The following is a 12,373-nucleotide window of genomic DNA, read 5'->3' as shown; positions in this document are numbered from 1 at the left end:
CAGCAAGGTTCCTAGGGGAATTCCCAATCAGTCCCACTGTTGGTCAGAACTCATTTATTCCTGTGGGATCCCGGACGAGCCCCCATATGATGTGCCCGGAGAATTATCCCAGTAATTGAGTCTGAGCCACCAATGCAAAATGCAAAGGGACTTTATTGTCTTAGTTTAAACCAAGAGTCTCACATGGTAAGTCTGATGTGTGACCCTGAGCTGTGCCTGAGCTGGGTATTTATAGAGTGGTAGGCAGCTGGGGGCCGATAGGGGGATGTCTCCAAGGTAGGCAGTCCAGCAGGGGAGAGATCTGGGAGGTGGGTGGTCCCTTCAGATAAGTGGGGGAATGTCTGGAAGGAATTCCTTCAGGTAAGGGGGAAGGTCTGGGAGGAAGAGGCAGACCCAGCATTGGGCCAGCAGTCCAGCACGCTTGCCTCCCTCACACTGAGCCTGCCCTGGATCCTGGCTGAGGCCCAGGAAAGGGAAGTGGCCACAGCAGGCTCTGGAGGGGCCCTCCAGCAAGCACACAGCTCGCCTCGCTGTTTCGGAGCACTGGCCCGCTTTGTCATGGCCTTCCCCAAGCCCTCGGAATGCAGGCCAGATTGTGGGCCGCTGGGCATTCTTCCCAGGGTTATCAAGTGGTTAAATGGCCGTCTTCTTTTAACTCTCATCTTAGGTCCTCAGAGCATTTTTGATATGGAAGAGTGGGAGGAGCTAGACAGCTGGGGTTAAGTGACTTGCCCAGGATCCCACTGCGGGGACTGTCTCAGGGCAGATTTGAGCCCAAGTCTTCCTGACTTTAGGCCTGGGGCTCTATCCGCTGGGCTCTTTAGCTGCCTCTGGGGGCCTGTCTTCCAGGTTGGCTTATTGAGGACTCTGGCTAGAATCTTGCCAGTAATGACTAAAAGAAAGGATGCCCTCCCCCATTGCCCCGGACAAGCTAATTCCTTTTCTTTTAGACAGATGGACGGTGGAGGCCCCCCTGGTCTCCCAGGGTCAATCTCCTTTTGCCATCCACCCCCCATTTCATCTGCCTTTTCACTGAGGCAAGAATCCTTCAGCTCTTTCTTCCTTGCACCTGGCTTTTGATGGAGTTAACTGCTGCCTGTTCAGGTCCAAATGGACTATCCGGCTAGGAAATCCTGTGGAGTTTCCCCTTTTCATTTCTTTTCATCAAGCCAATCCTGATGTTTGTGAGTATTTTTCCCCCAAGTGAACCGTTAACCTTTTGGAGGGAGGGGCAAGCTGGGCACCACATCCTCTTCTGCTCCACTTAGCTTTCCTCCAAGTCTCAGCTGAGAAGTGCTCGAACCTAATCTAGCCTGTTGAGGTTAAGGTTGTTTAGCTTGGAGAGGAGCACTCGGTGATGGGTCCAGCACTGGGCACATTGTCATTCTCACATCCTGGCTGTCTCTTCTCCTTCCAGTGGCATATTCTATTAAATGCCAGTGTTTGTCCCAAAGGTGTAGCCACCATTTTGTCACGCTTAGGTAGCCAGAAGACAGTGCTGGTGATGCAGCTGGCTGTGAAGTGCCCAAGTCTGCTGCCAAATCTGCTGGTCCGTGCATTAGTCACTCACAGTTTGGGCCTTGGCCTCCTCTGGCACTCTGTTGAGGAGGGGCTCCAGGTTTCCATAAATGTTTTCTTTGAACTCCCCAGGGTTCATCATGCACTGATGAAGGTGGAGGTGATCATTGCATTGTGGGGAGGCCAGGAGCTCCTTGATTCAGTTCAGTTGGGCGCCCTATACCTTGTGGTGCTCATCTTCACAGGGGCCACTCCAGAAAAGGGTGTATCTAGTGCCGACTTGTGTGTGCTGGCCTCTGTCTGCCAGCCCTCAGTTTCCCTCAGGGCAGCCGTTTGGATGGGGCTCCTGGATTTCTTGTTGTCCCCGGGTGTGTACACATTCCATGGACCACTGGCGAGTGGAATCAACTTCACAAAAGTTTCTGTACCTTTTTTCCTGTATTCCAACCGCAGGGTCAGATGCCCACTTGCCACAGTTAGGCTGGGTGAAGCAGACAATTCTTAGGCCACTTTTTCTAGCCCTTTTCTTATGCCAGGAGGCAAGCAACTCCCTGCCACTCAAAGTGTCGGGCCCACTGCTGCTTTTATCCAAGGAGAAGACAACCCCCAGGGTTGTGACTACAGTGCCCATTGTATCCTGCCTGAATTCAAATTGAGCCCCTAGCTTCTGACACTTTCTGGCTCTCTGAGGCTAAATGAGGATAATCATCCCTACGTGGGGGGAGAGGGGGTTACAGTGCCTGCTACCCTGGGAATGTGTGAGTCCCAGAGGCAGGTGGGCCTGCAGGAGGAAGAGATTCCAGGAGGCACAAAGAAAGGTTCAGCCAGGTGGGCCTTGGTGGCTACAGAAAGAAGAAAGTTTAAAATGAAAGCAAAATGGTCACCTCCAGAGCAGGGATTCTAGAGGGCACTGTGGAAGGGCTGAGTAGACCAGAAGTAGGACCCAGAGGAGTCCATGTCCAACCAAGAATAGGCTTTGAACAATGGTAGCCAGAGACTCAAGTTCTCTGGGATGGAAGTTTAAGGAGAATCCGGCCTTGAGTCCAGGTAGCTCATCACTGTCCATAAGGCTTTGGGCTCGGGATAGACGGATGGGCTACTCCGTCGGGGAGAGGCAGCAGGAAGGCAATTGGTAGAGATGCAGTCGAACAATTAAGAGAGTGTTTTGTTTGGCTAAATAGCAGAAGAGGGAGTCCCATGTATAGCAATGCTTGCCCTTGGTTGGCTGAGGCAGAATAGACAGCTTTAGTCCCTTCTCCAAGGGAGACTCTCCTTTCTTCCTGGAGGGGAAGCAGGTTGGGCCTGACGCTATGCCCTGCTGTCCTCAGAAAGGTGGTCCAGGGTGCTAGAAGGCTATCTCTGTGCTCCCTGAAAGATCACTTATTAGGGAAGAGGATTAGGTTCCACCTTGTTTCTGATGGCCTTGTTATTTGGGGGGGGCTTGGTGTCCCCAAACTTTATATTCAGAGCTTGAACCCCCCCCCTCCCTATCTCAGAATAGTTACACAATAAACCTAACAAATTGCTAAGAAACCCATTAAGAAGGTTTACATAGAAGAATGTGGAGAAGGGAACCCTGAGTGAAGGGCTCTCCCCTGGGTTTGAGAAAAGGGCCGAGGTCTTCCCGCAAGGAGAAAGTCCCTACAGCCTCTAGTCTAGCAAGGTGGGGAGGAAGAAAGGATGGAGACGGCCAACTCCTCAGGTTTTCCCAGTCTCTTCCATCAGCAGCCTGCAGGGGGTGAGGTTGGCCTCCTCCATCTTGAAGCTGGCAGCCAGGAGCACCCAAAGCAGCCCAACGCTCTGAGAAGTTTCCAAAGACCACTGGACCCAAAGAGACCCCCAAAGAGTACTAAAATGGTCCAAAGAGTCCCCCTAAAGGGCCCAAAGAGACCCCAACGGGCCAAAAGAGTCCCAAGAGGGTCCAAAGAGTCCCCAGAGGGCCTAAAGAGACCCCAGAGAGTCCTAAAAGGATCCAAAGAGTCCCAAGAGGGTCCAAAGAGACCCCAAAAGGGTCCAAAGAGACCCCCAAAGGGCCCAGAGAGTCCTAAAAGGGTCCAAAGAGACCCCAAAGGGCCTAAACAGTCTCCAAAGGGCCCAAACAGCCCCAAAAGGGCCCAAACAGTCCCAAAAGGGCCTGGATAAGAAGTGGAGTTCTGACCCTTGACAGCCCAACCTCAACCCCTCCCACAGAGCAGGGCATTCACATCCACCAACAAGGAGTTTCATTCCCATCAGTGGGCTTCGGGACAGGCTACAGGCTGATTCACTACTACTCCTCTGAGGGGAGGAGGAGTGATCAGGGAAGCAGTTTCCTTCTGAACGCCGACACTCCCTCGACCGGAGATGCCAGAGTGGGGCAGTAAATATATTTCTAGCCTAACAGCCCTCTTGGAGCCTGGAGGAGAGACTGCCAAGAGGCTGTGCCCAACCATGTCTGCTCCTTGCCTGGGTTTCACCCGGAGCCTAATGCCACCCCCCAGCCCTCTCTATACATCTTGACCATCCTTACACATATATTACAGTAAACAAAAACAAAAGACATTTATTATAAGTGCTTAGAGGGAGCAGCTAATGGGCCATGCCTGGCATCTGCCTGGTCATCCTAGACAGGGCAGACTTCCTTTGGAAGCTCTGATGCCTGTCTCAGTTGGCCTCCTAGACCAACAGGGAGGCCTGGGGACAGTTCTTGACGACGTCAGAGATAATCTGATTGGCTTCTGCTGTGACTCCTTCCTGGAGTGATATCTGCCTGGCTTTTGGCACTGGCCGTTCAGCTCTCCGGACCTGGGCAAAGGGGGGAGAGCCTCTCAGTTTAGAGGGATGGTGGTACTTAGGAAGACTTCTCTCTTCTTCCAGAGAACCCCTACTCTTGGAGATCTGAGATGCCCTGCCAGGATCCCACTCAGAGTTAGTCCCTCAGCTGAGATCTTGGGGACTACTTGCATTTTCAGAGCCAGGAAGACTGGGCAGCTGTCAAGGTGGAGCTTTGAGAGGGGCTCCACAGAAGTCCCTTCTCTCTCTGACTTGTCCCTGATGCTTCTGATGCTTCCTTCTTCCCTTGGATTCCTATCCTGGTGATAAGGCCTGAGAAGCCCCGAGCCCCACTAAGGGAATACATCCTTCTCCCTCCCATTGGGAGCCTTCTCTTGCCAAGCCTTGCTTCTCAGCTCTCCTTTCTTCTTGGCGTGGCTTCACCTCAGGAGACTGCTTAGGGATAGAGGTCTGAGTTCTGCTGGGCTTACTGGAAGTGCCCTTCCTCTCTAAAGAATCCAGCTTCCTGGCTCCACCAGGAACACTAGAGAGGAAGCAGCACCTCCCCTTGGGCTAGTGGCAGTTAGCGGGTTTGAGAGCAAGTGTGTAGAAGGGGATCCGTCGTGACAGTGGTCTCTGGCCAGTGCCACCCCCTTCTCTGCAACTCAATCCCAACTCTCTCATTTTACAGTGGGGGAAACTGAGCCCAGAGAGGTGGCGCGGCCTTGTGGGTGAGAGTATCCCACAGCCTCTATCTGGGACTCAGTTTTCCCAGCTGTAAAATGAATCATTTTTTGTTGTGGTTTCAAGGCACAAGGATCATAATTGGAAAGCCACGAGGGTCCCAGCTTGGATGTTCTTGGACCCCAAGTCCCTTCCCCAGCTCTACTTGGTTGCCCCATCTATAATCCGATGCCCAAGACTTTTTTCATCTCTAATCGCCTGTGCTTCCTCATGACGTTCCTCCTAGAATAAAGGACTAAATCTACCATCTGTGTGTCTTGTGACAGCCGTGTGTTCTCGTCACCCTTGCCCAGTGTCCATTCCCTCCGTGGAGGCCATGTCTCAGGCCCACGATGTGGAACGTGACCCACCCATCCTGCTGGGCTCTGATGTGGCATCGGTTTTGCCACTTTCGGTCAGATCTGACTGTAAAGGGGATGGCAGGGTGGTTGCTCTACAAGTGTTGATTCCCTCCCTCCCAAGGCCCAGCTAGACTTGTAATGGGTGTGTGTGTGGTTGGGGGGAAGCACATGCTCACCTCAGAAGCCCCTCTCGGGCCTGAATGGGTGCCTCTGGCCAAATCTCAGAATCCTCTCACCTGCTGTCTAGATTGTATTCAATTCAACAAGCTTATGGTCAGGGAGGCTTTGTGCTGAGGTCTGGAGATGCCCAAATGAGTCTGTGAGTGCCCTGGTCATGGGGCCTTGGCTTCTGTTCCTTGGGTAGCTGGGGCCTGAGGGCTCTCTCTCCAGCTTCCTCCTCCTCTTGAGCACCTCCCAGGCCCTGCTCTAAGCCTTTCAGGAGCCTTGGATCTCCCATGGTTTCCCTCTCATGCCAGCACTCAATGGCCCCCTATTGCAAGGGCAGTGTTGGGCCATTCAGGATTCCAAGGCCAGGGTTCATGGCTTCTAACCTGCCCTGTAGATTGCTCAAAGGACATCGGGCCCTGCTACCTTCATTGGCTAGTCAGCCCTAGCTAGGGGCAAGAAGCCTTGCCTGCTGCCAAGGTAACTGGAGTCTCTTCCATGGTCCTACATAGGATTCCTCCCATTCCCCCTTGCCCCTGCCTGAGGAAGTTCCCTCTGAACCACTGGTGGTGGGAGAGGGCCTCGAGAACAGTTCTCAGCAGACCAGGACTCGGGGGAAGCCTGCCAACCACCACAGGTCAACGGCAACAAATGGTGACTCACTATGACTACAGTTTTCAAAGCACTTTACAAATGCTACCTCATTTAATCCTCACAACTTCCGGGAGGGAAGTGATGATCTCCATTTTACAAAGGAGGAAACTGAGGCTTAGAGACTTGCTCAGGATCCTATCACTAGTACCAAAAGCAGGGTTCAAACTTGAGTCTAACTTTGAATCCAGGGCTCACTGCTTCAGTTATGACTAGTCACATGCTTTATGTGTATGATGTCCTTAACGGCAAACCATAGGGTTGTAAGAGAAAAAGAGCCAGGGAATGGCTTGCAGTACAAGGGAAGTACAGTAAGGCAGAGCCCTCATTGTGAAGCCTGTGGCCACAAACAGGGAGCTCCCAGGAAACTTCCTCTATCCCAGAGGATCCAGCCACGAAGATTCCCAAGGCTGAACCCAGGAGCTCGGCAGCCCCCATGTTCTGGCTGCTAATGAGCCACACTGTCTTCCTGTTGGCTTGCTAGAGTTGGGGTGCTTGCTTTTTTGTTTCCAAGGTGTTGAGGAGGCAGTGGGCTCACGCAGTGGAGATTAAAGGGTCGTTTGGGACAAAGAATTGATCCTACGGTCCAAAGGTGGGTGCCCATCGGGAGAGCATACGCCAACCCTGCTCAACAGCAGCACCAAGTGGTCACAGCATCATCCGCATCTTACAGTTAAAGACTCTCAAGCTTCTGGAGGGGAAGGGAGTTGCTGGTGGCCAGCCAGCTGGGACGTGTTGAGGCTGACACAAGAATGTAGCCCTCTGACTCTCCGTTCTGCTCCTGCAATTCCTTTTCCTGAACTTCAGAGTTCTGTCTTCTGGGCAAAGCCGTAGCCCGTATAGGTTAAGGAAGCATGCTCCTTGTCCAGGCCCTCCGAGGATGCCGGGCAGTCAAATTCTGGCCTTTTCTACGAACCTTTACTTTTTAAAACTGCTCTCTGCTCTTCACTTTTTCACTTAAGTAACTGAAGCCAATTTGGACATCCGAAGGGGGGACCTCGGTGGTCCCCTCACAGTCAACCCCAAAGAGCTAAATAAGTCCTGTACAAATACTCCTGCTGCTGCTTTTGGTCATCAGCCGGGTCGTGAGCTGTTCTGGAGAGACCTTTTTATTCCCTTGAGAGAAGGGAGAGCTTCAAAAGAAAGCAGATCCTGGAGGTAGGAGGCTGGGGCCTGAATGAGAAATCATGGAAGTGACCACGGGAGACAGAGCACCTCCTAGGCAGCTGTGAACACAGAGGACCAGCGGGGTCTGGTTGCTGGAGGCACGCATGGGGAGAGAGCAGAACTGGGCTTCCGAGGGTGAGAGAGGATGCTCTTACCTTCTTCACCAAACTTTTGTTTTCACCCTAAGGAGAATCTCGGGATGAACACTTACCCCGGCAGTCCAGCCTCTGAACTGAACTTTCTGAGTGGACAAGAACCTTCCTAACACCAAGTCAGCTCCTTGAGTGGGGTCGGTCTCTGGACTAGCACCTGGCACACAGGGCTAGTCTGAGCCTGGGCCTTCCACTCACTCGGGGTGCTGTCTTGAGAGCTGAGGGAGGCCTCCTGACCACTGCCGGGGAGAGAATGGAGGCACCACGAGATGCCACATCCAGCAGTAGGAAGCCGCAGAGAGGACGCGGGCGGCGGTGCCTCATCCGTGGCGTGAGCTGTGCTGGCCACGACTACCCTTGCCACAAGGACTCTTCTTGCGGGGGGTCAGGGGGCCGTATGAACCCATGAGGACATGATTGCTCTCATTGTTCCGTTTAATGAAAAGCCTCGGGCCTTGGACGCCTCTGTCTTCTGCTGTTCTGGTAGAAGTGGCTCCCGAGCGAGCGATCGTTCCTCGTTCCGGATGGAAGGCTGGCCCTCGGCGGGTGTCGCCTTGGAAGTGCCCAGTGAAAGAAGCAGAACCGAGAGAGAGCGGTTCCGCAGTGAGTGAATGACAAAGCTTCTCTGAGAACTAGGAGAAAGCAGATCGGCCGGGAAGGCCTTAGGAAGGAAGATGCTCTCCAGCTCTAGAGAAAGGCCCCATATCCATAGCAATGACGGCCTTCTCTCCTACAGGATTGGGAGGAGGGGAAGGAAAGAACTTGGAACTCAAAGAAACAAAAGTCAATGAAAAGACCGACACGATCTCGGGGAGATTTTCTGGCCGTCCCTAGGGGAGGGGAGCCCCTGGCGCAGCTCACCTAACCACACCAACTCCCCCTTCCCTAGGCGCTCTGAACGGGCCTTCCTCGAGGAGGGCGGGTGCTGGGATTCCCACGACAGGAAAAGAAGCTGAGCCTCAAAACAGTCCAACGATTCACTAGAGCGCCGCCAAAGGAGGGGGTGACGAAGGGGCTGCAAAAAGACTTACTGGGCCATTTTGACGGTCTCCTCTTCTTCGGACTCCGCTTCGGAAGGGTAGAAAGCCTTTCTCAAGGCCCAGCTGATCCGGTTACGATCCACTTTCACTTTTAACCTTAACGGTAAAAAGGGACTTTGAGGACCTGCTTGGCCCGAGGCCCCCTGGTGAGCGTGTGCGTGCTGGACGGAGCAGAGGTCAGGCTGGAGCCCAAGGCCTACCTGGACTTTTTACAAAGGTCACTTTCCACGTAGCCAGCAGAGATGGCGAGCCAATCGTTGGGGCCTATGTTCTGCCGGGTGAGGGATGACTGGGGCAGCCTGGCCAGCAGTTCAGCTTTCTCGGTGTCTCTGAACATCTTCAGCGTGTATGTTTTTCCTACAGGGAGACAAGGAGCAGTGAGAGCCTGAACCGTCGTCCCGTCTGGGTGTGAGGGGATGAGGGGCTGCCGTCCACACTTCCCCAAGTACCTCTCTCACACTGAAGGAGCACTCTGTTCTCCTGGTCCCGGTCTCGTTGGGCTTTTAACAGAGGATCAAGGAACGGTGGAACCATGACCTGGAACAAACACAGCCTGTCCAAGATTCGGGCTGAAGACAGACACTGCTGCGGGGACCTCAGCCCCCCCAAGCGTCCGGATGCCCCTTCAGAGCAGCGGGGAGGCGCCTGCTTGTGACTAGTTCACCCCAGGGGCAAAGGATCCTCAGAAACAGCTACTGCCCTGTCTGCCTCCAGAGCAAAGGCCCTTCTGCCTAAGGGAGCCCAGAAGTCTGCCGTCGGGACAGGGCACCAGACTGAATCCTGCCTAATCTTTTTTCCAAAATCTTATCCAAGCCAGGCCAGGCTGAGGGTCAGGCCAAAGTGGCCTTGGCTATTCTGTGTGACAGCAGCCTCCCCTGTGCCCTTTCTTGGGGCCAAGCCACCAGGCTAGTCTTTGGGCTGATGAGCAGCCAAGTAGTGCTTCCCCACCACCACGTTGAAGCTTCTTCTGGAAAGAAGGCTGATGTCAGGCTGCCGCCCTGGAGAAACGGCCCTAAGGGCGCCTTGTCTATAGGCTCTCCATTCTGACCCCAGTGTTTTACTTCTCCATCTCACAGTTGATCTTAGAGGCTCCCCCCCCCCCTTCTCATCCATGTTCTTCGGTTGATAAATGCCAGTTGTTCAAAATGGCTTTCACCAGTTTCATTTTCTATTTTTATTTTTTATAAAACCCTTAACTTCCATCTTAGAATGAATATGAAGTATTGATTCCAAGGCAGAAGGACAGGGAGGGCTAAGCAATTGGGGTTAAGCGACTTGCCCAGGGTCACACACCTAGGAAGTATTTGAGGCTAGATTTGAACCCAGGGCTTCTCATCTTTAGGCCTGCCTCTCTATCCGCTGAGCCACCCAGCTCCCCAGATATCACTTTTTAAAATACCCAAACATTATCTTCATCTTAGAATCTATTCTAAGCATAGGTCCCAAGGCAGAAGAGTGATAAGGGTAGGCAATAGGGGTCAAGTGACTTGCCCAGGGTCACACAGCTAGGAAGTGTCTGAGGCCAGATTTGAATCCAGGACCTCCCATCTCTAGGCCTGGCTCTAAATCCACTGAGCCACCTAGCTGCTCCCCACCCCCTTCATTGTTATCATGCAAAGCTACTTCTGTTTTTAAAAATCATTCATTCAGCAAGTATTAAGTGCTATCTGTATGCTAGCCTCTGGAAATAAAAAGGCAACCTTTGCATGTGCTTTAAGCTAGGTTCACGTGCCCACACAGGAGAATCCAAGAAATGGACATGTCTGTGCTCCTGAACATGGACATTTGGACTGGCCTCACCCTTTGGACAGGTGCCGATGGAAAATAAATGAGGCCCAGAACTGGAGGGACGAAGAGCACGGGGAAGACTGCTCCATGAGGGGAAAATGTTCCTTATACTGGAGCCCAGTATAAGACCTGGTACCAAGCAGCATCTCAGGAAAAAAAGGCCCTGGAGTCTAGCTCAGGCCTAGCCTCAGAGGGCAGCTTTCTTCAGATGGTTCCAGTAAGTCATGGCAGCAGGGAGGAGCCACAGGGGGAGCTCTGACTGCATACTGGCTCAGTCCAGGGTTGCAAGGATCAGATATCACTTGGAAAAGACCCAGGCACAAGTCACTACTAAACACCAGGAAATTACAGAAGATAAAAGCCCAAGACAATGAGAGAGGCTGGGCAAGGCTAAACCCGACCCAGGGCAGGAGAGGGGACTGCTCACTTTACTCCAGGTGTGCTGGAGATGGCAGCGGCATCAGAGTCAAGGCCCCTCTAAATGTCTGGGCATCAGGACCAACATCAGGATCTTTCCATTGAGGCTGCCTGTCCAGCAATCATGGAACATTCATTACAATCTCGAAGGAATCCAAATTCTGGGTGGCCTAAAGGACAGCCAAGTTCTCCATGGTGGGCATGAATACAAGGACTTCTAGATCCTTGGAATCTGGTCATGGAACCAGAGTGGGCCTGTTCTGGTATCACCAGAGGGTTGAGCCCCAAGGGGAAGGCTTCAGTGGGCTGGGTAGGCCCTCTTTTTTTTTTTTTATTAACCCTTATACCTTCCATCTTGGAGTCAATACTGTGTATTGGTTCCAAGGCAGAAGAAGGGTTAGGGTAGGCCATGGGGGTCAAGTGACTTGTCCAGGGTCACACAGCTGGGAAGTGTCTGAGGCCAGATTTGAACCCAGGACCTCCCATCTCTAGGCCTGGCTCTCAATCCGCTGAGCTACCCAGCTGCCCCCTGGGTAGATCTTCTTTGAAAGATTTGGGGGAGAAGATGGACAACAATTGCACAGGATAAGGTGGTGGGACTCTGTACTGCTGAAGTGCCTGACAGTGGAGGATTCGCCAATTATTTCACTTTGTCTTGGTCTGGAGGTATAACTCACATTCTAGGAAGGAGACAGCTGCTCTTAAGCGAGCTCTCCATTCCTGGAGGACCTCTGTGAGACTAGGCCCCAAATTAACAGGCCACAGGGCTCCTGGAGCAGCAAACCACTCCAACATCTTTGCCAAGAAAACCTCAAACAGGATCATGGCGAGCTGGATGTGACAGAAACTACCACCATGACAGGGCTCCCATACCTTTAAATAATACGGGTCCTTATTCATCATGTAAAAGGGATCATATGTCTTAGAATCGTAGGTTTCTAAAGATACATAACCCTGGAGGAAAGAAAGAGAACAACAGATGAGAACAAATCAGGCAAACCCAGGACTCCTCTCACTCACTCATGAGCATCAGGACATCCGTCCATTCCTCTTTCCATCAGTCAGAGACACAAACGAGCTGCAGAGAAGGTTCCGGTCAGTTTGGAATGAGCAGAATGCTTTGAGCCACTGGACGAAATCGGATGACAAGTTATCAGGACTGGTCAGAAGCATTAGCCGTAACTGGGCCTCTACAAGTGGGCGATTCAAACATCCAGCAACTGCTTCAAAAGCTCATCTTCAGGTACCCTTTGAGGAGGCAGACCCCTTGTGCCTATACCCGAGGTTGGGAGAGGTGAGTGCAGAAGGAGGCTCCCATTTCCCCTTCCACCAACTCCTGGTCCACAAAGCCCATCATCTGAGAGATTGGACTTTGGACAAACACTGCCTCTCACCAAGAGTTAAGAGAGGAGAACCAGACACGAGGAGAAAAAGTACAGCTTTGGGGCTCAACAAAGTCTTGACCCAGGGCCTGGCAGAGAATCAACTACCAAAGGAAAATCATGCTGACTCCATAAAAATAGAAAAGGACTTCAGTCCAACTAGGAGCTATAAATTCCCTCATTGCCACATGGGCTTTCTAAGCTCAAACCCACCTGCCCATGGATTCTCGGTGTGTTTTTGGAAGAGCGTTTCCTAG

General features: G+C 52.5%; 1 protein-coding gene across 1 annotated transcript in view; it reads right to left on the bottom strand.

The window, feature by feature from the left end:
• Window positions 1-12,373, bottom strand: part of LOC123230589 (protein FAM228B-like) — a 30,794-nt gene that overhangs the window by 6,058 nt on the left and 12,363 nt on the right. The window contains exons 4-9 of the mRNA XM_044656721.1: window positions 11,608-11,688; window positions 8,979-9,066; window positions 8,730-8,886; window positions 8,521-8,625; window positions 8,351-8,469; window positions 7,688-7,840 (exon numbers count right to left, since the gene is read on the bottom strand). Of these exons, the coding sequence (XP_044512656.1) occupies window positions 7,688-7,840; window positions 8,351-8,469; window positions 8,521-8,625; window positions 8,730-8,886; window positions 8,979-9,066; window positions 11,608-11,688 (703 nt within the window). The remainder of the gene's footprint in view (window positions 1-7,687; window positions 7,841-8,350; window positions 8,470-8,520; window positions 8,626-8,729; window positions 8,887-8,978; window positions 9,067-11,607; window positions 11,689-12,373) is intronic.

Source organism: Gracilinanus agilis, chromosome 1 (assembly GCF_016433145.1).
Source record: "Gracilinanus agilis isolate LMUSP501 chromosome 1, AgileGrace, whole genome shotgun sequence".
NCBI lineage: Eukaryota > Metazoa > Chordata > Mammalia > Didelphimorphia > Didelphidae > Gracilinanus > Gracilinanus agilis.
This window is presented reverse-complemented; position numbering and strand designations above follow the sequence as displayed.